The sequence below is a fragment of the Podarcis bocagei genome (genome assembly GCF_964188305.1).
Source record: "Podarcis bocagei genome assembly, chromosome: 5".
Classification (NCBI taxonomy): Eukaryota; Metazoa; Chordata; class Lepidosauria; order Squamata; family Lacertidae; genus Podarcis; species Podarcis bocagei.
This window is the reverse complement of record NC_138129.1, coordinates 14,475,744-14,503,361: the sequence shown is the minus strand read 5'-3', so window position 1 is coordinate 14,503,361 and position 27,618 is coordinate 14,475,744. Positions and strand designations below refer to the sequence as shown.

Here is a 27,618-nt window from a genome sequence, read left to right as displayed (position 1 = left end):
ACTGAACATCTAATTCTGACATAAGTGTTCTGGAGCACTTGAAAGCTTTCTCAATACTAAAACACTTGAGTTGGCCGCAGTACAATAAGGAACATTGGTACCTCGGGTTAAGTACTTAATTAGTTCCGGAGGTCCGTTCTTAACCTGAAACTGTTCTTAACCTGAAGCACCACTTTAGCTCATGGGGCCTCCTGCTGCTGCCACGCTGCCGGAGCACGATTTCTGTTCTCATCCTGAAGCAAAGTCCTTAACCTGAGGTAATATTTCTGGGTTAGTAGAGTCTGTAACCTGAAGCATATGTAACCTGAAGCATATGTAACCCGAGGTACCACTGTATGTGCTTTGACATCAATTCTTCAACATAGCGATCCTGAGAAAGCTGTGCATACTTAAACATTAGCTCTGGACCCTCTTTCCAACTTGCAGCTAGATTGAGATTCATTAGCAAGTGTTTATTTCTTTAAAATTATACAAAGTTTAAAATTATACAAAGTTTAGCTTTTTTTCTTCCTCATTATATCAGTTCATAAAAGTTCCACAGTTAACAGTAAATTTACAAGCTAAGTAGTGACAATAATTCTTTGTAAAAGAGTGGTTTAGGAGGGATGGGAACTTGTGGCCTTCCAGATGTTGTTAGACTCCAACTCCCATCTCTAGTCAGCATGACCGACGGTCAGGGAAGATAGGAGATGGATTCCAACATCAGCTGCTGGGGCACTGGCTTCTCACACCTGGTTTAGCAGAAAGCAGAAGCTTGATATTCTGGTTCATCTGCTGTCTGACATTGCAGCCAACTATCTAAAAAGACAGATGCACATGAGGAGTAATCAACAGCCTTCTGGATATACACAGGCATTTACTCTTCTGTTTCATTGTAGACAGGTGGCAAGATTCTTCTAGAGTTGGTCTTAACCCATGGGTGCGCTATTATTTCTTTCAAGGGAAGCCGCAGGGAAGGTGTACGGTTGAGTACTTTGGATATTAGGTCCTTGGCTCCATCTGACACCCAAGAAGGGAATGAAAAGTTAACCTTGGAAGAAAAGAATGTTTTAAGTTACATTTTCTTATGAAGCTAGTTGTGTCTTCTCCTTTTTTAAAAAAAGTTGAATGCATTAGCCTAGTGCCAGTTTATCTGCTTCTCCGCCCCCATGCAGCTTTCCTATCTGCACATCAGCTTTGCCCTAAGATGCTCATACTGTTGGACAAGGACCTTGTCAATTATGTATCTTGTACAGCACCTCTAGAAATAGGGTTATGTTAACTGCCATCCCTCAAAGGGCGACATGTCTGTGGGGCTATGGTCAGGGTATAAAAGGTAAAGGACCCCATGACAGTTAAGTCCAGTCAAAGGCAATGATGAGGTTGTGGCACCCATCTTGCTTTCAGGCTGAGGGAGCTTGCCTTTGTCCACAGACAGCTTTCCGGGTCATGTATATGTACCAGCAGCCACACACTAGGCATGGGCATTCATTAAACAAGCAGTACACACACACTCACCAGACACGAAGTCTCTCAGAACTCTGGTATACACACACATTTCTTTCCACTCCAGTGTTGTGGGTGGGAGGAAACCCTGCCTTTTACTCTTTCAAGAGCAGGCAGAGGGCTCATCTTCTGTGGCACTTAGTGCTAAGATCTGAGATCAAAGGACTTTTGTAAAAAGGCAGCTGGGGGCTCTATTATTTCCTAATCGGAAGATTAAGCCCTCTGCCCTTTAAAAAGTGTGCCCTAAATAATAGAGGATGTTATCTCTTGACTAGATTTTGAGGAAAAAGCATCAAGGGTTGGCAGGCCACAGGATCTGGCGGGTGGGGGCAGATCTTGATTGTGGGTTAGCCACCCTGGCTCGTGGCTCTCAAGCTTGATGCTATAACTTAATGTGCCCATTCAAGGATAAACCATCAAGATTTGGACCCAAGTTTCAAGCTGTAGATTGCAAATTCCATTTACTCTCAAAGCTTTTTGTTCAGAAGAACATACATCTTTTATTCTTCTGAAAGTCTCCATCTGTGTTGGTGCTTCAAATGGTGCATATCCTGCAAGACACTCGTAACAAAGGACACCAACGCACCACACATCGACATTCTCACTGTGTGGACTCCCCTCTATCATTTCTGGAGCAAGGTAGTCTGCAGTGCCACAGAATGTTGTCCTCCTATTTTTTAAAAAAATAAATGGGTTCAGTTTAAAATTGCCAGTTGAAATCCAGTTTAAAATGGGTTCACTTTTAACAGGACACATTCTGCATTTCACAGTTGCCAAATAGAAATTTAGCAGGTGAATTTTTTTGCTCACATGACTCTTCCCAACAGTATTGAATTCTTAAAAATATATAGGTATACATACCTAAGTGATGGAGCATGCACTGACCATCCAAAGTCTGCCAACTTCAGCTCCCCTCTTAATCCTAACAGGAGGTTTTCTGGCTTAATATCTCTATGGATCACTTTTAGAGCATGGCAGTACATCAGAGCATCAGATATTTCTTCCATATACTGTAGATGTATGATGCGCAGAAAATAAAAAAAATAGGTAAGTTAATTCTGGCTGTTAACCAAGACTGCATGCAACTGTACATAAATTTAGCAGTGAGACTGGATTAAAAGTGCACTCACTGCTACTGTAATGCACAATAAGGTTTCCTCTATGAGTTTGGGTAGAAAATTTATGATTTTCCCACTGTAGAAAGAGTTGGGTTTACATAGCGCTGATTTGCCAACCATTGTGTCAGTATGAGAAAAAAAACCCTGGAATAGGGTGTTGCACAGGAGAGTTACAAAAATAGAGAGGCTTGGAGGGCTGTGTTTCATCCCATGGCGTAAGGTACTTGACCATTGCACATGATGTTCTGACCCCACCCACTTGTGATTTGGCTCCACCTACCACTGGTAGGCAGACTCCAACCTCTTCCCCCCCAGCCAAGATAATGTGGCTTTTGGCAATTCTCATCCTTAGGCTAGAACTTCATTTGGAGAACTACTAATGGGGTCTGGAAGTAAATATTAAATTCAGTGCACCTCCTCTTCTCAAAAGGAATCTCTTTAGTCCACTTCTTCAACTGAAACAAAGTCATAAGAAACTTAAATCTGTGGTCACAGGGGGATGACCTTAAAGTCTGCTGTGTCTGAAGTGTGGGTGGCACTCAGCTTGCAGAAAGAGGTTTGTATGGAGTTTGAACAGATAAAAGGACCTACAGATTCCCAGACTATCCCTGTACTTTTAACCTCTTTGCTAACCGCCATATCCTTTACAGTTTAGATTGATACATTTTAGGTTGCATCCTGTTTGCAACTTATTTCTCACACTTGGATTGAGTATGAGGCCATCCTTGATGTATCTTCTGAGAGCAAAGGGGCAAGTATGGCTTTTTTGTTTCTGCAACTACAGTGGTGCCCCGCAAGATGAATGCCTCGCAAGACGGAAAACCCGCTAGACGAAAGGGTTTTCCGTTTTTGAGCTGCTTCGCAAGACGATTTTCCCTATGGGCTTGCTTTGCAAGACGAAAACGTATTGCAAGTGTTCCGATTTTTTTCGCCCCCCCCTTTCTAAGCCGCTAAGCCGCTAATAGCCTTTTAGCCACTAATCCGCTAAGCCTGTAATAGCCGCTAAGCCTTTAATAGCCGCTAATAGCGCTAATCCGCTAATCCGCTAATAGGGTTGCTTCGCAAGACGAAAAAACCGCTAGACGAAGAGACTCGCGGAACGGATTAATTTCGTCTTGCGAGGCACCACTGTAGTTAGTTAGCTAGGACTATAGAATTCTTTCCTTTCCAGAATGTCCTTCTGTTAATAAGCATAAGCTTTCTTATTTTATACTCCGTCTCAATCTGATTACCTTCCAATGAAAGGCATGCTCCAATCAAAGATTCTCACTAAGGGCAACTTCTGCTGTTGCATAAAAACGCCATATGCTAACAGGCTGGACCTTAAGCACTGGTGCAATGGGCTATGCCATTCTTTATTCCCAAATGTCCTTCTCCATCTCTGAAAGCCATGGCTTGGTTATTTCACAATGTTTGGGGCCAGTCAAAGCTGCTTCAACATCATAGACGGTATGTTGGTTTGCAGCTGTAGAACCAAATCAGAAGACGACACAGACAGACACACATAAACGGGCTTGGCTTTGCTCTCCTCACAATACATTTACCTACCAGGTTTTCTTTAAGGAATATCTACACCCTCTGAGGCACATTAGGCCAACAAACAGGGTTGGCTCACCCATGAGGTGGACTGAAGCAGCGGCCTCGAGTGACTGAATCCTCAGGTGGCAAAACGGGAAAGGCTGCCCCGCCAATAAATATTGACTACTCCAGGCTCACCAGCCATATGTTCTATGTTTTGCATTACTTCATCTCCAGCCAGCTCCTTGTGTAGAACAGTAGCCTTTGCATTTGTACTCACAGTGGCTGTTCTGATGTCATCAAAGTGTGTTTTCTTCTGTAGCTCCTTGTACAGTTCTCCTCCTGGAGCATATTCCAACATCAGAAAAACCCGGGTCTGGTCATGGAAGTAGTTATACATCCTTAAGATATTTGGGTGTCTAGGCAGATTTTTTTGTTTAAAGGAAAAAAGGAGAGGACCTGTGGTTTAGGTCACATAAGAAGTAAGCGGCTGTGATAGACAAAGTACACACGGTCTACAAATGAATGTACTAAGCAATTGCCCCATCCAGGAAGAAGATACTATTGAGATACAAGTTGTGTTTGGATCAATCAATGCATGCTCCCTTGGAAGCAAATCTCCATTATGTTCAGTGGGGCTTACTCGTAGGCAGGTGGCGGGCATAAGATTGCAGCGGCAACCATGGGTTGCACCAACCTGGTGTCCTCCAGATGTTTTGGACTACATAACATCTACATAATGTTTAGAGGTGATAATGAGGCTTTCCACGTTTTGACAGATTTAGCATAGAGCAGGTATGCAGACCGCGTGGCCCTCTAGATCCTGATGGACTACAATTCTTCAACATGCTCAACCATAGCAAGGTTCCTTAGCTCAGTGATAAGCATCTGCACTGCATGCAGAAGGCCCTACCTTGTAGCTGTTACGATGCTGATGATTTAATTAATTAAATTTGTTAGCCACTTTATCTTACCCAAGGAAACACAAAGTGACTTACAACCAACCAACTCACCAAACCACACAGATACATTAAAACAAAAGGGGATGGGGGAAGATACTGTACATTAAAAAATCAGTGCCTAGCATCTTCAGGTGATGCTAGGAAAGACAACTGTCTGAAACTTCAGAGCTGCTGCCAGTTAACACAGACATAGTACTGGATGAACCAATCATAGAGTTGGGAGGGACCCCAAGGGTCACCAACTCCAACCCCCTGCAATGCAAGAATCTCAGCTAAAGCATCCATGACAGATGGCTATCCAACGGTCTGATTCTGTATGAGGCAGCTGCCTCTGCATTCAGTTGCTTTACCTGAGGTGACTTAAGATTTCTATTTCTCTTCTGAGCTGGTGCTCTAGCTGAGATTTTTCCAGCAATGATTTGAAAATGACTTTCAAGGCCAAGATGAAGTGAGTTTTTTTCTCCCGGGCCAAGTATACCGCTCCAAATCTCCCCTTGCCAAGTGGCTTGCCAAATTCAAAGTCTGAGGTGCCCCACATTTTCCTGTAAATCAAAGGGGGCAGTTAAAATCAATTACTAAACCGAGAACCATACATTTCCTTTAATAATCCCCATCTCTGATGTAGCACTGCTGCTGTCCAAGATGATGGACCCACGTGAATGTGCTCAGGGGCAGGTTGGCCAATGCGCTCAGTGACCATGCTCGCATCATCTGCACAGGTGCGTAGCATGTAAAGGGGGAGAACTCTGAAGACTTGGGCAGAGGTGTCACAGGTAGTCGAAGCAGGACATGCTGGAGCAGACTGACATGTAGATGCAAGGCAGTTTTCTTATGACTGATCAGGGGCATTATGATTAAAATATGCCACTGAGAAGATTAAACAAACATCCATCAAGATATTGCACCTGTAAAGAAACTAGAAGAAAGGCAAAGGTTGACAAAAGGTACATAACTACAGAAAAAAGCACGACGTGTGTACAAGATACACACACCTAGTTTCTAATTCGGTATCAAAGCCATTCTTAACTGCAACATGGCAGAAGATTCCTCCAGTGTAATAGTCATCACCAGACACTTTTAAATAGTTACCTGGGAAGCAGAGAACCAGAGTCACGTTTGGCATTTGCTTGAGATACTTTTTCTTGAGATGCATTTTCTTCTGCAACAACAATTGCACCAACTTAGAGGCATAATGTGATGGGCAGTAGTTATAGATCTAGTTAAAATAATTTTCATGTAACTGAATTGCTGTACAGTGGACCCTCCAAATACGAATTACAGTGGTACCTTGGGTTACATACGCTTCAGGTTACATACGCTTCAGGTTACATACTCCACTAATCCAGAAATAGTGCTTCAGCTTAAGAACTTTGCTTCAGGATAAGAACAGAAATCGGGCTCCGGCGGCGCAGCGGGAGGCCCCATTAGCTAAAGTGGTGCTTCAGGTTAAGAACAGTTTCAGGTTAAGAACGGACCTCCGGAACGAATTAAGTACTTAATCTGAGGTACCACTGTAAATTCATTCTGGGGGTCAGTCCACAACCTGAAAAGTCCATAAGCAGAGGTGCCGCTTCTGTGCACACACATGGCATGATTGAGCGTGCATGCGCATGCGGCAAAACCCGGAAGAATACACTTCCTGGTTTGCCGCATTCATAACCCGAAAGTTCCATGTCTGGAGCGGTACATAACTAGATGGTCCACTGTATACTTAACAAGTACTTTTTCAAAAGCTGTTCAGACTCTGTAATTGAACTGCTTTTGTTCGTCCTTAACTAGCATAATTTAAAAATTATTTTCCTCCATTTGGGAGGGGGCAAACTTGCTTATATAACTCGCTATCATACTGAAAGCTCTATATAATTACAAACAGAAATACACAAAACCAGTCACTAAGAAGAAAACAAGCATGTTTGAAATTATCAGCAGAAAGGTGTGGCGATCTCCACCCATTCCATGACTACCACTCATAGTTGCTCTGCCTACAATAAAAACACACACACACACACACACACACACACACAGTGACATAGCTTTATAAAAGCAATCCAAGACTAAAGGTTGCCCATGTGTCGAGAATCCAGCTCAACATCAGTAAGAAAATCAGTCAGAAATCAGTCTCACACCAAGATGACTTGAAGAAAAAGCTTTGGCTTCAGCCGTGCCATGTTTATTGTGTGCAATAAGAAATAAATCATCCTTTCTCCTCCAGCACTGCGCTTGCTCTGCCTGGTACTCAAAGGTACCAAATCAAAGGAATGTAACCTTGCTTTTGCCCACAGACAAAGAGAGTGTTATGTTACGTGAGCCAATCATCAGTCTAGCATGAGGTGTTCACGTGCCCATCATGCTCTTAGCAATATCTCGTGCTGTAAAATCACTCTGCAATAATAAGAACTCTGCTCATGCTCTTATGTACAAGCAATCATTTTCCCACATGCCCTCTTTTCTTGTTTATATTATAAGAGGAAATCTTAATCAGAATCGCATTCCCATTACCTAAGCATTTATATTTTACAACATAAATTCCTCTTGTAACCCCTGTGGTGGGCCGTGGTCGAAACCACCATGCAATATATTGGGAAATCAAAAAAAAAGCAAGCATTGAATACAAAACCATAATAAAACCAACAATACATGCAATTACAATCAATAATAAATTTCTTAACCATAATCCATTAAGTAACCAAAAAAATAACCAATCCCATGGATCAAAACCTTCAGGCGGATTCAAAGGATTATGGGTTATCATTTGTTCCATATAATCAATAGTAGTGGAGATATTGGTTGATTGATCAGTTATATACATACAACAATGAGAATGAATTAAGACATAAATTCCACCTTTAGAGGCAAAGATTACATTTAAAGCATAAAAAGTTTATAAAGCAACTTCTCTCATTTCTGACTTTTTTTTTGTTTTTTTTTTTTTGTTTTTGTTAATTATTTTTAAAACAAAGATGATAGAATTAAAAACAAAGCTTCGGTCCAATTTGCCACAGAATAACCATAAATCAGATTGAAGCAAACATGTAGATTTACTGCTCTTTCTCATCCAGTTGAACCAAACATAAAAATCTCTACACGCAGCCTGTTGTTCATAAGTCATGTAAGTTGTGACATTATTAACTGAGACTTTTGGCCTATCACTCATAGTGGTAATAAAAAAAATAAGAAGATCCATTAACATACTCATAGGTCCAATTATAATATGGATAATGACCTAAAAATATACTATTATGATTAAAACGAAAACAATAAGACACTATTTCTGCAAGCAACAAAACACAGGTGATAAACTTATACGATTGTCCTTCATATTATTGCTAATCTTAAATGAAGCATTTACTGGAATGCTAGAATACCACCACCAAAAAAAAAGGTTCAAAGCTTTGAGAAGCTTTTTAAAATCATTTTTCTCAGCAGCTAAAGGCACTAGCCAAGCATATTCCGCTTGCTGTAACTAAAAAGATTGCAACAAGGTCGAGAACAGAGCCCATTGTCTTCTCAGGCCCTGTTAAAGAACCATATTGCAATCTGCTTTCTGTCCGGGAACCATGCCAAAGCACAAAAATGAAACAACTGGAACACACTGAAATTCCCTCACCCCTCCCTTGCCAAGAGTCCACAATAGTTCCAAGACAGCCCTCTGTACATGCTCAGGGGAACACATCATAAGGCAGGACTCCTGAGGGAGGAGAAAAAAAAATATGGGGGGTAAAAGCCAAGTGATGCCAATAAGGATGAGAATGGTAAATTAGTCCAATGGCTGTTTCCGAGCAACCTGTGTGATATTTCATGGCTCGATTATTGGCATGTAAAAACCATAATCCAGAAGAAGTCACACAACCATTTCTGCAGATACAGGAGCCCATTTGCTGTAAATAAGTCTGATGTATTGCTCCTTGTACTGCTGGATCCTTATGTCCTTTAAGGGCAGAAAATAGTGGAGACAAAGTGGAGGTGGGCAGGTCCAAATAACTCTTTATCCAATTCAGCTGTCCAAGAATTTGTTGTAAATCCACCAGTTTAAGATGACCAGGAAACTGTAGTTGAGGCGTAACTGGAATGGCTGCAGATGCTGTCAGCTTGTGTCCCAGGTACGTAATAGGTAAAGTCCGCTGGATTTTTTCTTTAGCCATTGTCAATCCAACAGGTTTTATCCTTTGCAGGATTTTGGGACACGGCGGAAGACAAGGCCGTGGCTAAAAGATGAGCTTTGTGCATCTCAGTGCCCACTGACTGGCAGGCTGTAAGGATATCAGCAATGGCTATATTTGATGTTGTCATCAAAGGGCACATCAAAGGATGTTGCTTATGGTTCTCATTTACATTAGTGAACGCAAGCTGGCGTACAGTCAGGTCTTGTGCTGCCAGGTCCTGAACTTGCCGCTTGAAGGTATTATACAAGCGATCAACAAATTGTCCATAGGGCTTTGCAGGGCCCTGTCTGACGCTGCCCAATAGGCCATCGCTCTCATTCCTGTCATCAGGGACAGAGGCCAGAGCCTCTTGAGCGGCAGCGGTGGTGGCTGCCCAATGCATAGGATCAAGGGCCAACTGTTCGGCAACAGTAAGAAAATTGCCTCCTCCCGTCAGCCCATCGAGAACATCAGTTTGGGTCAGCATGACGGGGGCTGGGGGTGCAGGAGCAATCACAGGAAAGAGATTTGGAGTATCAGCATCAAAAGGCAGCAACGGAGCAGCAGTACAAAGAGTCTCTTCTTGGAGAGGAGTGGAAATGGGGGGTGCTGAATGCGAAGAATGCAGGGGAGGGACGACAGGAGCCGAAGGAGAAAAAATGTCTGCCTGTTTAGGAGGCTGATAAGACGGTGCTTCTAAAGGCAGCATGAGGACTGGGAGGGGGGGCAAAGGAGCTGAAGCAGCGGCCAGGAGGAGATTTGTAGGAGTTAGGCTTGAGATAGCCTTATAAACCTTACAGCAGGCATGCAAAACTTTGACATCAATCTGAGGATGGTTTTGGAAAAATTGTCCTATTTTTTCCCAGTCTTTTAAATGATAATTCCCATTCTGAGGAAACCAGGGACAGTGGGTATCCAATGCTTCTATAAGAGACACGATATCAGCATCTGAGACAATGAGGCTGTTGCTGGCCAAGAGAAATTTAAGGTCTTCAAAAAACTTTTTCTGTGGTGGAGAGAGAGACTGCCCCATAATGGCAAAAGAAAAGGGGGGGGGTTGGGAGCACTCACCAGGGATCCACTAGGTGGATGAACGACGCGTCTGCAGCCCTTGCCGGGCGAGATGAGTGCTGATAAGTCCTTAACGTAGTCCAGAATCACATACACGGGGTACCAAGGGAGCACTCACCGGGATCCATAGTGGATGAAAGACGCGTGGTGAGCGCTGAACGATGAGAAACAACGTGGAGTCCAAAGGTAGTCACACGGGGCACCAAATGTCGAGAATCCAGCTCAACATCAGTAAGAAAATCAGTCAGAAATCAGTCTCACACCAAGATGACTTGAAGAAAAAGCTTTGGCTTCAGCCGTGCCATGTTTATTGTGTGCAATAAGAAATAAATCATCCTTTCTCCTCCAGCACTGCGCTTGCTCTGCCTGGTACTCAAAGGTACCAAATCAAAGGAATGTAACCTTGCTTTTGCCCACAGACAAAGAGAGTGTTATGTTACGTGAGCCAATAATCAGTCTAGCATGAGGTGTTCACGTGCCCATCATGCTCTTAGCAATATCTCGTGCTGTAAAATCACTCTGCAATAATAAGAACTCTGCTCATGCTCTTATGTACAAGCAATCATTTTCCCACACCCATGTTTGCTGCTTCACACTCAGCATCCTTTTTCAGGGTGCTTTTCTACATAAGCAACTAAGGAGTTCTTGTTTCAATTAGCTTTATCAAGTGAATGCAAAAATCTAAATTACAAATGTTTCTCCTCCACTAACAGTGCAAGAGGCTCCAAGGTGATTTAAGCCTCCCGAGGAAACACTAAATTGCACTGCAGTGGTTTTACAAAAGCATTACAAACCAAACATTACTGTTAATATGCTGGAAGGTATGCCGTTGTTTCTCTGCTTACAGGATTGCTATCGTAAAGCACAGCTTAGGAGAGAAGGGAGCAATAAGGAAATCAGTGTACTGGCACATACCGTATTTTTCGCTCTATAACACGCACCAGACCGTAACATGCACATAGCTTTTAGAGGAGGAAAACAAGAAAAAAATATTCTACATGAAATAGTGGATATATGATTTTTGTGGTTCATGCTGTGGCCACAGACATGTGATCTGACAGTGAGTTTGGAGTAGCCCAATGCAAAAATCCTGAGGATCCATGTGGATCCATGCTTTGTAACCATGGAGGAGGGAAGGAAGGGGAACCATGGATCCTCTGCTCACGACTGCAGCAGATCCGCCCGCCACCCGCAGGCATTCGCTCCATAACACGCACAGACATTTCCCCTTACTTTCTAGGAGGAAAAAATTGAGTGTTATGGTGCAAAAAATACGGTAATTTTGTACTAAAGGAGGAGAGAATTATAAAAGCAATCAAGACAGAAAAAAGATCTCCAGTTCTGGAAATAACTAGTAAGTGCACCACTAAGAACACAAGGAGTGCTGGATGAGGCCATCGGTTTCAGCATCTTGTTTTCTATAGGAAGCCTGCAAGCAGAACCCGAGGGCAACAGTACTCTCCCTTCCTGCAGTTTCCAGCAACTGGAATTCAGAAACTTACTGCCTCCAACAGTGGAGATTGAACATAGTCATCAGAGTTAGGAGCCATTGATTGCCTTATCCTCCCTGAATCTGTCTTTTCCTTTGTTAATTGCTATCCAAGTTGCTGGCTATCACAGCCTCTTATGGGAGCAGATTCCATAGTTTAACCATGCACTTGGGAAGCAGGACAGAAGAAAGATATCCTAAAGAAGACATGAAGAAGCAGAGGACAAGGAACAGAGCCAAGAAATGCAAGAGTGGACCTCAAATTTCCTACACAGTCCTCAAGAAAGGAGTAACTAATTCATCTTGCCTCTTGCCCTTGAAGCACAAGGGAAGCCATCTTTTCCTACTAAGTTTGGGGCCTATTGGGATGAGAGGTGGAAGTTGCATCATAAGGGGGAGGAAGCTCAGGCAGAATGAGGCAGTTACCTCAGGAAGCTTATTTTGAGTATCATGAAAAGGCAAATTGCTCGTTATTTCATTTATTATTGTTCCCCCAATGAGATACGTTTATGAGATTCTCTGCTGCAAAATGCTGAAATAACTTTTTTAGCCACGACATTGATTCAACTGATTGGCACGATGTCTCCATTTTGCTTAACGGATACAAATGTCGGGGGGCCACCAGGTGGCGTGTTGGAAGATGGCCGACAATAACATCTCTGACCCATACGAGGTAATTAAGGGGCTGCTATGGGAAGTATGCAGTCTTCCTAACCCCCCCCCCAGGAGATGGGGGGGCGCTGCCTTGCCAGCGGTGTTCACAATGCACCCCCAAACCTCCCCTTTCTGCATCCCAATTTCCAAAATTATTTCAGCAAATCCTAACACTTATTTTAATCCAATTCATCCCTTATTTATTCTTTTCTTTTACTTAATCTTATGCCGCTGTAATCCCCTTTTTTCTAAAACCTCAACATTTTAACATTCATCAATTTTGTAATATTTCGTAAGATAAAGTTTAAATTTTTTCCAATCTTCATCCGCCGTCTCTTTCCCCTGATCATGGATTCTGCCAGTCATTTCCGCCAATGTCATATAGTCCATCACCTTCATCTGCCATTCTTCCAGGGTGGGTAGATCTTGGGTCTTCCAATGCTTTGCGATGAGTATTGTTGCTGCTGTAGTAGCATACATAAAAAAAGTTCTGTCTTTCTTTGGCACCAATTGGCCGACAATGCCCAAGAGAAAGGCCTCTGGTTTCTTAGGGAAAGTACATTTAAGTACCTTTTTCATTTCATTATATATCATTTCCCAGAAAGCCTTAATCTTCGGGCACGTCCACCAAAGGTGATAGAAAGTACCTTCAGTTTCATTACACTTCCAACACTTATTATCAGGCAAATGGTAGATTTTTGCTAGCTTGACTGGGGTCATGTACCACCTATAGATCATTTTCATAATATTTTCTTTTAAGGCATTACATGCCGTAAATTTTAAACCGGTGGTCCACAACTGTTCCCAGTCAGCAAACATAATATTATGACCAATATCCTGTGCCCACTTAATCATAGCTGATTTAACTGTTTCATCTTGTGTATTCCATTTCAGCAACAAGTTATACATTCTTGACAGATTCTTAGTATTGGGTTCTAACAGTTCAGTTTCTAATTTTGATTTCTCCACCTGGAAGCCAATTTTCCTGTCTTGTTGACAATAACATCTCTCTGACCCATACGAGGTAATTAAGGGGCTGCTATGGGAAGTATGCAGTCTTCCTACCCCCCCAGGAGATGGGGGGGCACTGCCTTGCCAGCGGTGTTCACAATGCACCCCCTGATCGAGAGATGGGGGTGTCAAACACTTGGCATGAGCCCTCGGTGAAGTCAGATCTTCCTGACGCCGATTCCAATTAGCGCGTGCTGGTTAGCTTCGGCTCAGAATTATAATTGGAAACATACGATTGGAATGAAGCTGAAGCACATATATCAAATAATGTTCGAGAGATAAGACTGCTGATTAATGGATCTCCGTGACCGGGAGTGACGGATGGATAAGTAAATCTTCTGATGAATCACCACTAGGAGACTGTATGTTTGAAACGAAGGGGGGGGGTGGAGGAAAAAACTTTTTTTTTCTTTGCACGATGTGATATTAATAACCCTTCACCCCAGATAGAAATAAGATCGTTGCGTTTTTATTAATCACAAGCAGGAATTTAAGAACTGTGTGGGATGGATTATAACAGGAGAGAGGATTGGTGAACGGTGAGAAAGAGGAAAATTTTCATGACGCAGTTAAAAAATGGCGTCTTGCCAAGACAGGCTTGCCGGAGAAAGACAGGGGGAGGAGAATCAGGATTATTCGAAAGAGAAGGAATGTTGGAACGCAAACTTGACCTGACAGAGCCTCCTGACTCAGTTGATTTATTTGGCAAGCCTGAGAAAAGTAAGGACAGACCGAAGATTATTTTTTTTTTATGGAAGCGCTGAACAGAGGCTGTCCCTGAGTGATATGATCTTTGGACAGTACAAAACCCACACAATGGATGCCTGTTTTCAATCTGCTTGTGAAAATTATCAGAGATCGCAAAGAAAGGAATATACGATAACAACAAGAAGAGAAAGAAAGTAATAAAGGACTATCTGGATTGAACTGGATAGAACTGTCTAATTAAAGCAGTAATATAAGTGATGTTTGGACTCGTTCGGAGTTTTGGACTCGTGCGGAGCTTGATGTATGGGCACCCCCAACAAAATTTAAAATTTGGCTGTATAATTTGAAACTAATGTGATTTGGATAATGTGATGTGATTGGCCTGTTAATAAAAATTATTTTTTTTAAAAAAACAAATGTCACTCATTGACAGCCACTCCCTCAACAAAAGGTCGTAGGGCTAGTGGGGGGTCTAACATGTTCCTCCTTTGTGGAGGAAAGTTGAATGCAACTACAGCAGCCATGATTCCATGCAACCCGTTTGCAACTGCTGTCTTGGTTATTGTTTAATGCTGATTAACATCTACATACCTTGTCAACAACAACAAAAAAACACTATAAATACTATCTGGACAGAACTAGAAAATTATATAGAATCCATCGAATCCCTACATCCTACTGCAGTGTTTATCATTGCAGGGTATTTTAATGCACGCATGGAAGTCAACAATGTAAATTTGTACACCCATTACAATCAGATTCTGGAACCAGATATTTACTTTGCCAGAGGTACCTCCCTTCTGTCTAAAGATCATGGGCTTTGTTTAGCCCAAGTTTTAAGGCAGAGGGACTTGCTAATATTAAATGGTATGATAGAGGGAGATTGGCTCGGGGAATATACCGACTTTACAAAGCATGGAAGCAGTGTGCTAGATTATATTGCGACCTCACAATTTGCATATTAGTTTGTCATGGAGTTGGAGGTGGGCCATAATATTGAAAGCGATCATTTACCTCTAATAATGGTACTAGTAGGTCCAGTATTTAATAATTCTTCCCCCAAAACTCAATCTGTAATGCAAACTTAGGTGTGACTGTAGGCAATAATATTAAGTGGACCCCAGTACTCAATCTAGCACTGACCCACCTTCTTCATACAGATGACTTAAAGGCTATTCATACTGCTATTATCTCAGCTACCTCTGCTGCTGAGGCTATGGATTTATTTAAGATCTTGAATGACAGGTTGCAAGACCACTTGAGAACTGAAACCAAGAACAGTGGCTCAAGAAGATCAGTGGGATCTTCCAGGTGGTTCGACAAAGAGTGCAAGCAAGCTAAAAGCCAGCTGAAGAGAGTTTACAGTAAACATAGGAACTCTTATTTTGCTGATGACACTACGGTGGTAGGGCTCATTTCAGGAGGGGATGAGTCCGCCTATCGGGACAAGGTGGAGCGGCTCTGTGTTTGGTGTGGAGAGAACAATCTGGCTCTTAATACGGCTAAGACCAAGGAATTGGTGGTGGATTACAGGAAAAAAAAGGCGGACATTCAGCCCTTGTATATCAACGGGGAACGGGTGGAGAGGGTGGCGGAATTCAGGTTTTTGGGAGTAGCTATCGATCAGGGCATGACTTGGAGCGCACATACCACTGCTCTGGTGAAGAAGGCCCAGCAGAGAATTTATTTCCTCAGACTTTTAAAGAAGAACAATCTGAGTGAGAGACTGCTGGTGTGCTTCTACCGAGGCTCCATAGAGAGCATTCTTACATACTGTATTTGTGCTTGGTTCTCCAGTTGTACAGCTAGGGAGAGGAAGGTGCTCCAGAAGGTCATAACCACAGCCCAAAGGATTATTGGTCATCCTCTCCCATCTTTGGAAGAACTGTACGGTTCCCGTTGTCTTAGGAAAGCAAATAACATCCTGCAGGATTCATCTCACCCGGGACACGGTCTGTTTGCACTACTGCCTTCTGGCAGGAGATATAGAAACATCAAGTCAAAGACAAATAGACTGAAAAACAGTTTCTATCCAAGAGCTGTGGCCTTTTTGAATGCTGTAACTTGATAGTGTGACCTGGGAGTTTGATGGGTGTGGTGTGGGTGTGGCTGGAATGTGGTTTGTTTGGTTGTTGTTGTTGTTTTGCTTTTGATGTTTTAAGGGATGGCATCCAATTTCGTTGCACTTTGTACAATGTTGCACTTGTGTAATGACAATAAAGAATCTATTCTATTCTATTCTATTCTAATTTACCCCTCTTAATTAATGAATACGTTTTCCTCAGACAGAAGCATAAACTTCTGCTAAGATGGAAAAAACAGAAAGCCTCTCACGATAAGGCCATCTCCCTCTTCTGGCGTACAACTGATTGGTGGAAGGTTCCATTTGTTATTCCACTTCTGACAGCAAAATATCTCAGGCCAGCCCAGAGAGCTTACCAGGATACCCGACTATGGCTCTGTGTCAAACGTGAATGGGATGCAGAACAACATACAGTATAAAACGGCAAGCAACGTACCTTTTGGCTCCAATCTTCCTTTGTCATTGTTGAGTTGTTTTCTTACAGGTGTCTGCTGTACTGCTGATCTGGCCATCTTTGTTTTAGGAATAAAAGCATAAAAGGATGAACCAAGAGATTATCTGGCTGCCTATGAAAACAGGATGCTGGACTGGATAGGACTTTGGCTTGATCCAGCAGGGCTCTTCTTAAGACACCTTCCCCAGGGGCAATTGAATCTTACTTAAGCACTAATTACAGGATAGTATAATCCACTGCACTTGAGGCAACTGGATGGTTTGGGTGTGGCTAGGCAGGCTGTGTTGCATACAGACATCTCTGCTCTCCAGACAGGAATACCCAGGAGGCTTCCTCTGCCTGCTCCCAGCATTTGCCACTGTGGGGGACTGTCTCAGTTTGCCAAATGGTAGGGATGCCCCTGCACCAACTTGTCTGGAATTTGGGTTGCTATATGTTGGAAGTTTGGTACTTGGGCAAGGCCCGATACACCTCAGAACCTGAGACACAAAGAGCAAAAACTTACGATTTCTTCCTGAGCTGAGCTTTGACTGTCACAACAGGCTATGTTGGGCTTCCAATGCAGGAAGGAGGAGCTACACAAGGAAAAAGTAAAAAAAGTCTTGTGGCATCTTACAATAAAGCCTTGCTAATTTATTATCACACACGTTTTTGAGGACAGTTTTCGAATCTCCTGATGTCATGTCACTTGACATTAGGTGATTCAGCTTCAAAGGAAAAACTGGGAGCAGCCTCTAAATGCATTCCAAAATCTTCCTTTGTAGTCCTGGCTTTGATTTATGCCCCGCTACCACAATTCCTACTAAATGGAAGCCCCACTTTGGGCAGGGATTAGTTCTGCTCAGTGCAAGCGCTGCCAATTCCAGTTCCTATTCCTGCTTGCAGAGACGCAACCAGAAGTTCACTCTAAGGCTGCCACTTGTTCATTTGAGCCACATCTTTACCTGTCCTACACCTGAGATCAGAGATATGCATCAGATGGGAGCATGGGGGGGGGGGAGAGAAGATGGCCATACATACAAATACCTGAGATTGCCCAGACCCAGTCTACACTGACCAGCAGTGTCTTTGCATGGTTTCAGGTGGAAGTCTTTCCCAGTGCTACCTTGGAGATGCTGGGAGAAAAGCTGATGACTCCTAGGGAGTGAAGCAGTTTTGCCCCCACCCCCAAGTATTTTTTGAGGGGGCCAGCCCCTCTCAGTTTTCATAGGATGTTCAGCTCTGCCCCTAGCTCTATACAATATCGCATTGGGCCCTCTCAATCCTCTGGAGAAGCTGGCACCTTTGCCTAGGAGAGACTCTCAGACCTTTTACATTCAAAGCAGTTATTCTAACACTGAGCTACAGTCAATCTCCATAACACTTTTTTTTTTTTTTGCTGCATTACATCAACACTGCTATCACTCTGGGAATTGCAACAAAGGAAAGCACCAGGTGTACCTGTATGGAGCAGAAATGCATTGTTGTATGGAACAGGAATCCACTGATTTACCTTCTCATTTAAATCAGCTGAGGCAGGATGAGGAGTGAGAATCTGGTTAATACCCCCAGCACCTTATACACCCTCTTTGTTGAACGGGAACTGGTTCAACTAGAGAGGGGGGCCAGCAATTTTTTTAGTGAGGGGGGGGGCGTCCCACTGTCCCTCAGACCTTGTGGGGGACCAGACCATATTTTGAAAAAATAAATGAACAAATTCCTATGCCCCACAAGTAACCCAGAGATGCATTTTAAACAAAAGCACACATTCTACTCATGTAAAAACACCATGCAGGCCCCACAAAGAACCTAGAATTGCATTTTAAATAAAAGGACACATTCTACTTATGTAAAAACATGTTGAATCCTGGACTGTCCGCAGGCCGGATTTAGAAGGCGATTGGGCTGGATCCGGCCCCCGGGCCTTAGTTTGCCTATCCATGAACTAGAGCAATGATGTCTAATCCCAGGTAATTGAAAGCCCATCACATAAAACAAGCAATTATGCCAAAATATCAGCACCAAAAACTTTTCAAAATGCATCATTTAGAAAGCATTCAATTATCTTTAAATTAATGTCCTTCAGAAAGTACTTGTTCTCTTAAAATCTACTGAGCTAGGTTACTTGGCATAGCATCCCACCCACCCTGCAACTCCTATATTCATAGTTCATTACCTAATAGACCAAACCAATTTGCAGAGTTCTTTGGAACTCCAGAAAAAAAGCAGGATTTCGGTAGCAGCCTTAGTGCAGGCTTTTTCTACAGTCACTGTCCTATCAGCTCAGGCCTTTCTCCTCCTCTGCATTGCAAATGGATTCAGGTGCAAAGACTAGAGCCAAGATCAATTCTTAAAGTCACACAGTTTCTGGGAGTTGAACAACTAGGTGCAAAGGGTTTCAAGGCTCCAACACCTTTAATACAGTGGTACCTCGGGTTACATCTGCTTCAGGTTACAGACTCCAATAACTCAGAAATAGTACCTTGGGTTAAGAACTTTGCTTCAGGATGAGAACAGAAATCATGCTCCAGTGGCGTGGCGGCAGCGGGAGGCCCCATTAGCTAAAGTGGTGCTTCAGGTTATGAACAGTTTCAGGTTAAGAACGGACCTCCGGAACGAATTACAGTGGTACCTTGCAAGACGAATGCCTCGCAAGACGAAAAACGCGCAAGACGAAAGAGTTTTCAGTTATTTGAGTCGTTCCGCAAGACGAATTTCCCTAGGGGCTTGTTTTGCAAGACGAAACGTCTTGCGAGTTCTTGCGAGTTTGTTTCCTTTTTCTTAAAGCCGCTAAGCCGTTAATAGCCGCTAAGCCGTTAATAGCCGCTAAGCCGCTAATAGCCGTGCTTCGCAAGACGAAAAAACCGCAAGATGAAGAGACTCGTGGAACGGATTAATTTCGTCTTGCGAGGCACCACTGTAAGTACTTAACCCGAGGTACCACTGTACAGGGATGGGGAAGCTACAGCTCCCATTGTGCCTGACTGTTGGACATACCTGGCCGGGGCAGAGGGAAGTTGGGAGTCTAACAACACCTGGAGGGGCTGCCCAGCCCTGCCTTAAATAAAACTCATAATATAGCTACCAGTGGCAATGCCTCAAAGCATGGAATGTTCTTTACCAGAGCTGTAAATGACTTTGTTAAGTAAGAGGTCACAGGTTCCCACCCCTATTTCACTTGTTACGTAAATGACAGAATTTTTATGTACCATAAAAGGGTGTGGAGGGCAACTGCAGCTGTAATTCTGGCCCCCTCCCAACCTTCTACAACTTTTAAAGGTACAGGGAAACTGTCCTTTGCATTTAATCATCTTTGCTGACTCATCACAAACCTCATTCTTGAAAGCAATTTTTTTAAAAGGTTCATCTGAGTGAGTGGTGAACATGCAAATTTTCTGCTTGTTCTACAGCTCTGCAAAGGACAATTGGGAGGGTTCATTAGATCAGTTAGCATAGGATGGAACAGATGTGAAAAGCAGACCCTCCAAGTGTCCCTATTTTCCAGGGATGTCCCTGGTTTAGAGAAGCCATCTCAGTTTCTGATTTGATCCCATAATGTCCCACTTTTCCTTAGGATGTCCCTATTTTCATTGGAGAAATGTTGGAGGGTATGGAGTTATCCGACCCCTGAGCCATCTGAAAGCAATCCTGTATAGGGAAGTTTCTTTTAAAAATGTTTAATGTTTTATTATGTTTTTACATACATTGGAAGCTGCCTAGAGTGGCTGGGGCAACCCAGTGAGATGTGTGGATAAATAGTAAAAATATTATGGAATGGGACATCCTTATTTTCACTGGAGAAATATTGGAGGGTATGGAAAAGGCAAATTCATGAATAAAGAACATAGCAGAGCTAAAAGACATACTTTTTTTTAATAAAATGTTGATGGTGTACAGATGTGGCTCTAATCTTTGATCTGATATTAATACATTTGCCACTTGTTTTTTTCCCTGGCCCTGCTCCAGTGCCTGTGCCAAGGCTTCTAAGGCTAAATGGCTGTCAATTGTCCTGCTACTGTTGTTGTTATTGGTGTTTAGTCGTTTAGTCATGTCCGACTCTTCGTGACCCCATGGACCAGAGCACGCTAGGCACTCCTGTCTTCCACTGCCTCCCGCAGTTTGGTCAAACTCATGCTGGTAGCTTCGAGAACACTATCCAACCATCTCGTCCTCTGTTGTCCCCAACATCAGGGTCTTTCCCAGGGAGTCTTCTCTTCTCATGAGGTGGCCAAAGTATTGGAGCCTCAGCTTAAGCCTGACAAACAGAAAGTAAGTAGCTGGAGCTTTTTCCGAAGCCAGGAAGAGCTTCATCTGCTAAATTTGTGTGTGTCCAGTTCTTAAAGGCAGCAAAGCAGGGACAGTGAAGCTGGCAACCCTAGCATTCACTGGTGAATTCTTTATTTGTTCAATCTAAAAGGCCATAAAAGAGGAACCCAACAAAGATTACTAAGCAGTTTACAACCAGGTGAGGTGTCAGTGTGACCTCCAGTTCAAGAGAAAAGAGACAAGCAGAACCGGCAGCTGCCTCAGGCGGTACCCAAGAGAAGTGGCACTGAGGAAGAAAAGGAAGCTGCTGACCCGATGCTGCTTTGCATGGTGAGGTTGCCATAGCTACTTCCCTTCTTTGTCCTCAAGGTGCCATGAGAGCAGCAAGCCTATTCGCCAAGCTCCCAGAGAGCAGCAGGACTATAAGAGAGCAGCAAGCTACTGCCCCACTTCTGCCACAGCTTCACACAGTGCCTACGACAATCCTGCCTTATAAAGTCCAAGTGGGGCAGCAGCTTCCTCTTCCACCTTGCCATCTCCTCCTCTGCCTGCCCATCCTTTCACTTTCTCGCCTTCCTTCTGCTTCCCACCACCTGTTTCCTTGATTTTTGCCTTGGTCACCTCCACTTGACTTCGTATTTCAAATATTACAGGACTAAAGGTAAAGGTAAAGGGACCCCTGACCATTAGGTCCAATCGTGGCTGACTCTGGGGTTGTGGCGCTCATCTCACTTTATTGGCTGAGGGAGCCGGCATACAGCTTCTGGGTCATGTGGCCAGCATGACTAAGCCACTTCTGGCGAACCAGAGCAGCGCACAGAAACGCCGTTTACCTTCCCGCCGGAGTGGTACCTATTTATCTACTTGCAGTTTGACGTGCTTTCGAACTGCTAGGTTGGCAGGAGCAGGGACCGAGCAACGGGAGCTCACCCCGTCGCGGGGATTCGAGCTGCCAACCTTCTGATCAGCAAGTCCTAGGCTCTGTGGTTTAACCCACAGCGCCACCCACGTCCCTATTACAGGACTACAATGGATCTATTGCATTCATGTGCCCCCACTTTCTAATCCCTTGAGCTCTAGGTGGTGTGCATGGGTTCTGCCCCTCATAATTTAATTCTCACAACAATCCTGTGAGGTAGGTTTAGGCAAAGTATGTGTGTGTGAGGGAGGGGGAGAGAGAGAGAGAAAGAAAGAAAGAAAGAAAGAAAGGAAGGAAGGAAGGAAGGAAGGAAGGAAGGAAGAAAAAGAAACTGGCCCAAGCTCACCCAATGAACAGCATGGCTGAGTGGGGATTTGCAGTCTGGTCTCTCAGGCCCTAGTCTAAACACTACACAACACTGACTCTGCAGAGTCAAGTCATCCATGACCACTGCCCTGCTGGGAGCTGGTGAGTGATTGGTGCTGTACAAACATGGAAAATGTCCTAGTCAGGTTGCATGGTGGGTGTGGGTTTTGTGGTTTGTCTCAGGCATCAAAACGCATTGGGCAGGCCCTGGAGGCAAGGAAGCAGTTGTGAACAAGCTTACTAGAGAGTAAGTCCAATTGAACTCTATGGGACTCACTTGTAAGAGTAATCAATTGCAGGGCCATGGGAGCACATGTGGTCTAGAACGGCATTCCAGTATGTAATTTCTCAGGCTTGCAGTTAGAAAATCGTTTTGGTTTGAGACAGCTCAAATTCTTTATGCCCTCTGTTGGTTCTGGTCAAACAGCTTTTGCAGGTTTTTGAAACTCTACAAGAAAAAAGTGCAACTCCTGTTTTTCAAGGGCAAAAGTGGAACGGGTATGCATTGTATATGCAATCACCTTTCAAAAGGGCTTCAGCTAAAACTGTATCCATCCTGTGTTAATTTATGGCTTCATTTGAACGTGGCCTCATGGAGTGTTCTCCACCAGGGGGCAGAACAGTGCTGTGAATGGCGCAGGACGGACATAATTAATTGTGGAAAGCCACTGTTGGACTGATAACTAGTGGCTTGCCATTATTTATAGCTGTTCATCAACTATCATACCACAATCTGCCCAGAATGACTCTTCAGTCTTAGCCAACTCGTTTTGTAACGTTGTTGGCTGGGAACGGTTTTATAACAGTTATAAAACAGATATTGGCTAATGCCAGTATCTTATGGTGCTCTAGATCGAAGCAGGATTTGGCGTCCCAATAAATCCTACATACCCTTAAGAGTAAAACTACACAAAAACATTGTCGAATGCGGTGGGGGAGCGGAGATTTGGATTTTTCTTTCATGGGAAATCCTTTTGGGAACCACCTAATTTTCACCTCTGCTATTTCATTTGCTTTTTTTATTTTTGTTTTTAAATAAAGAGCTTTCATTTTTAGGGCTAATTCAGAGTACTTGCATGCTTTGGTTCTGTAGGACAAATAGCAAGCTTTTAGGGTGTGTGTGTGTGTGAAGGTTAGATTTGGGGAAACTGCACAATGAAAGCTGCCTCCCCTTTTAGTGTCATGGCCCTGATCTAATCCCAGGCCAAGCTCCTAGAATGGCTGCTTTTAAATTTAAACAAACCAAGAGATCCTATCTTGACTCTCCCACTGTTTCATTTAATATAAGCCCTGAATTATTCAGATATTTGCAATGCAATCCTAGGCATATCTGCTCAGAAGCAAATCCTACTGAGTTGAATGGAACTTACTAAGTGTGTAGGGATAGGAATAAACCCTAAAATGGAATCTGGGTAAGGAAGGGATCGTGGCGTTTTAAAACTATTCCTCTTTCCCCCTTATCCCTTGCCTTCTTAATTAATATCTCTGGCATTTCTCATTTGCAGTGCCATTTCCCCATAAAAATAGCTGGAAAACAGCATTTGGGGGGGGGCAATACTAAAAAAAAGTATTTGGCCCCCAAAATCAAAAGGCCCCAAAAGGCTCGACAAATTTTCTGTCTGGATTTTGTTTGAAATACGGCTAATAATAATAATAATAATAATAATAATAATAATAATAATATGGTTGTGGGCTTGCAGTGGGCTGGACGAGATGACCAACAATGGTACTTTTCAACTCTGTAATTCTATGGTTCTATAAGCAACAAAAGCGGTTAAAAAAAAAAAGCTAGAACTTTTGCGGCATGAAAAATAGCAAGATTTCAACAGGAAGTAACTGGTGGACACTGATTATAAACAAAATAGTATGTCTGCCCTGAAACTTCTGTAGCTGCCAGCTATATTGAAAACAGAACTGTGTATAACTGCCTTGATACCATGATGAGCACAGATCACAATGAATGCACAATGCAAAGGATATCTGGAGGAGCCCTTGGGTGGCTGTACGTCACTGGTCTTCATCTGGTGGGCTGAGACTCACTAGTGGCCTGCAGCCTGATACTGTTGAATGGTCTCTTTAAATTTGAAGGTTCATTACTGTTCCACAAGATGTGTATGTCTTTAAGGGCCAGAGCAAATAAAGTGACCCAGGTTTACAGCTGTGAAACAGTATAGCAGGTGCTGCTAAGTTGTGTTAATTAAGCTGTGTCAGGAATTGGGTATAGTATATAAAGAGCAGCACCTAGCTCTCTCCGTACCCTGGGGGTTGTGTTGGTGGATGGGTCATGCTTTTTGATATGTTTAGTGTAAAAGGAGCTTTTGTTTTTGTTATTAAAAGCGTGTTAAAGTTATTTTAGAGTTCCTTGTAATGCGTGGTCTCCCCAGCAAGCTTTCTGCAGTGCAACTAAACTGTAAATAGCCAACATCTTTAAGCTGGGCTGCAACAGGAGCATGACCACCATGCAAAAATATGGCAAAATATTAAGAAATGGGTCCCCCAAAATGCAGGTTTGGGTTAAAAGTAGGTCCTGGTTCTTGAAGAGGTCTTGCAGCGGAAGGAATGTGAAGGGAGATGTGAGAAAACTCACAAGCATTTTTTGGATCATACTTGAGTGGCGTATGGAGGTCATTGGGTTCAGTTAGGTCTGCATCCTCATAGACAGGCAGAGTTTTTCATTTAATCTTTTCTTTGCTCCTGTAAAGTTCCTATGCTGCTGTTATGAGCTGAATGCACATTCCACGCTGCCAACGATCTGTACAGAAGTTGCTCTTTTATTTGAGTGGAACCTAACAGAAACAGCTGGCTCTGGCTTGGGCTAGGGAATAGAGCCACTCACGGACAGAGGGGCCAGCCTGCTGCTCTAAGTGGCTGTCAGAACACGTTCGCTACGCCAAGGGCAGCGTCTGGCAACTGCTGAGTTCGCACTGTCACAGCCAATGTTAGAAAAAGGAAGACGAGAGGTAGATCAAGAGGTGCCATGTCTTCTCCCATCCTGTTCCTGCAAGCGGAGATGATCTTTATTCTGGTGCACGACAAGAAAATAATAGCGAGGACTAGGGAGGCAGCTAGACCCCCACTAGAGCAGCAACCAAGGAGAACGTGAATTATGTTGTTATGAGAAGGGTAATAGGCTCGATATGGACAGGCCTGGTCCAGCACATCTTTCGTTAGGCAAAGATAGCTGTTTTGGACTTAAGTAGTTATCCAAGTACACTACAGTACAGGCAATATGTTGCTATGGGAAGTAACCATATTAGGAAACTCTTTTGGAAGGAGAGAGCCTTTTGGGAATCAAGATTTGCCATCCCTCCGCTGAGGCTGATGTCATCAGGCTGTCTGTGGGTGAAAAGGAAGACGGCAGTTTGAGACAGACTAAGGCTAAGAATAGACTAAGGCAGACTAAGAACAGGGATGCGGGTGGCGCTGTGGGTTAAACCACAGAGCCTAGGGCTTGCTGATCAGAAGGTCGGCAGTTCGAATACCCGCGACAGGGTGATCTCCTGTTGCTTGGTTCCAGCTCCTGCCAACCTAGTAATTCGAAAGCAGTTCAAAGTGGAAGTAGATAAATAAGTACCACTCTGGTGGGAAGGTAAATAATATACAGTGGTACTTCAGGTTACAGATGCTTCAGGTTACAGACTCTGCTAACCCAGAAATAGTACCTCGGGTTAAGAACTTTGCTTCAGGCCCCATTAGCTAAAGTAGTACCTCAGGTTAAGAACAGTTTCTGGTTAAGAACGAATTAAGTTCTTAACCCGAGGTACCACTGTATAACTCCTGTTGGTCATTTTTTAAATGCCACTCTGAAGACACATTTATTTATACATTGGGCTGAATTGGGCTGTACTTGAAAAATAAAACCTTTAGCTGCTGCAGGATTCCTGTTTTGTGGGGTTTTTTTTTTTGGGGGGGGGGTAATTGTATTTTCATGCTTTGTAAATCACCTTGTGAGGGCAAAGTACTCAGTAAGGCATCATCATCTCTCTCTCTCTCTCACACAAAATCACATGTGATCTGGAGGGTGGGAAGGAGTAAGGTACGCTCACACTCATTGGGGCAGTTGTGATTGAGCAGAAGGACTGGTATTTTAAAACACATTAATGTTTTGTTTAATAGCAGCAGCAGCAGCAGCAAACCTGCTCTTTGAAAGGCAGGTTTGCGTTTTACTAACTTCTGTTTTACTAACAACTTTCTGTTGGGAAAGATGGAGGACACAAGGAGAAGGGGACGACAGAGGACGAGATGGTTGGACAGTGTTCTCGAAGCTACTAGGATGAGTTTGACCAAACTGCGGGAGGCAGTGGAAGACAGGCGTGCCTGGTGTGCTCTGGTCCATGGGGTCATGAAGAGTCGGACACGACTAAACGACTAAATAACAACAACAACAACTTCTGTATAGTTTATCAGAATATTTCCTCTTCTTGGCAGTTCCACACAATTTTATCTTAAATTTTGTGTAAATGCAAAACCAGCATATAAATCTGTGTCTTTATACAGGATATTATCAGTTGGTTCTGAAGGCTGATGGAAGGCAAGATGGGACAGATGATGATGATGATGATTACCAATCATCAAACAATGTGAAAAAGAACATGATTCAGAAGTCATTATAAAAATACTTGGATGGGTTTGCTTTGGAAAAGTTTGCTTTGGAAAAACATAGCTGTGTGTCTAATCTGTTTCCTTCCCATTTGCTTCAACATTTTTAAAATTGTTTTTAAAAACGCCAATCATGAGCTGTTGGTTTTGTAGCCTGCATTCTTGTAGGCGTGTTTTTCTTCTGTTGCAGGCAATTCAAATAAAAGTAATAAATTACACTTGTTTGGCTGTTGCAATCCTTTCAAGATGTTGCATTTTCTTCAGTAGATGTAAGAAACATATGGTGGAAGAAACATCTGTGGTGAAACATTTTTAATGTTCAAATTTTGCACGCAGATGATCCCCAGATGGAGTGATGTGTGTCCTTTTGAAGGCAGAGTCTAGCCCTTTCTGGAAGGAAAGCCTGTTTAAAAATGCCCAGTTCTCTCTTCTTCGTGTAGGCCGAAAGAGCAATATTTTAAATTTATTGAAAGGATAGGGAGCTTGTGACTCCCCAGGTGTGGTTGGACTGCAGTTCCCATCATCTGTCCATTGACCACGCTGGTTGGGGTTGATGAGACAGAATATTGACTAGATCTGGAGCAGGGGTCAGCAAACCTTTTCAGCAGGGGGCCGGTCCACTGTCCCTCAGACCTTGTGGGGGGCTGGACTATATGTTGCCATGATTATGACCCACATTTTTGGCAAAAACCCTTATTGGGACCAACCCCAACGTTGCCCAAATGTGATTTGGGGGTATTATTAGAAATATGAATTTGGAGAACTGTTATATAGGTGATATAATGAAATTCAGT

General features: G+C 43.2%; 1 protein-coding gene across 4 annotated transcripts; it reads right to left on the bottom strand.

Annotated features, from left to right (window-relative positions):
* Positions 1-431: 431 nt before the first annotated feature.
* On the bottom strand, positions 432-25,904 carry LOC308588201 (aurora kinase C-like). Of its 4 annotated transcripts, XM_081196595.1 has the most exons (10): positions 25,475-25,904; positions 22,503-22,673; positions 17,201-17,270; positions 16,678-16,753; positions 6,173-6,242; positions 5,434-5,625; positions 4,402-4,540; positions 2,347-2,495; positions 1,981-2,155; positions 432-1,030 (listed from the first exon to the last, which is right to left on the bottom strand). In XM_081196595.1, exons 2-10 carry the CDS (start codon positions 22,538-22,540, stop codon positions 857-859), a joined length of 1,083 nt encoding a protein of 360 aa, XP_081052721.1. In that variant the 5' UTR covers positions 22,541-22,673; positions 25,475-25,904; the 3' UTR covers positions 432-856. The 4 variants fall into 4 exon arrangements, with proteins under 4 accessions (XP_081052721.1, XP_081052722.1, XP_081052720.1 ...); XM_081196596.1 differs by lacking the exon at positions 25,475-25,904 and having other exon boundaries at positions 6,173-6,239; positions 22,503-23,764; XM_081196594.1 differs by lacking the exon at positions 25,475-25,904 and having other exon boundaries at positions 22,503-23,763.
* Between the last annotated feature and the right edge of the window lie 1,714 nt (positions 25,905-27,618).

What these genes read in the sequence shown, in the direction of transcription:
- LOC308588201 (XM_081196595.1), bottom strand. Translation starts at nt 22,540, where the DNA reads ATGTGCTCCCATGGCCCTGCAATTGATTACTCTTACAA. An exon ending in GCTCAGCTCAGGAAGAAATC is followed by an intron (nt 16,754 to 17,200) that starts GTAAGTTTTTGC and finishes CCTAAAACAAAG; the next exon opens with ATGGCCAGATCAGCAGTACA. An exon ending in AGGAAGATTGGAGCCAAAAG is followed by an intron (nt 6,243 to 16,677) that starts GTACGTTGCTTG and finishes TTGTTGTTGCAG; the next exon opens with AAGAAAATGCATCTCAAGAA.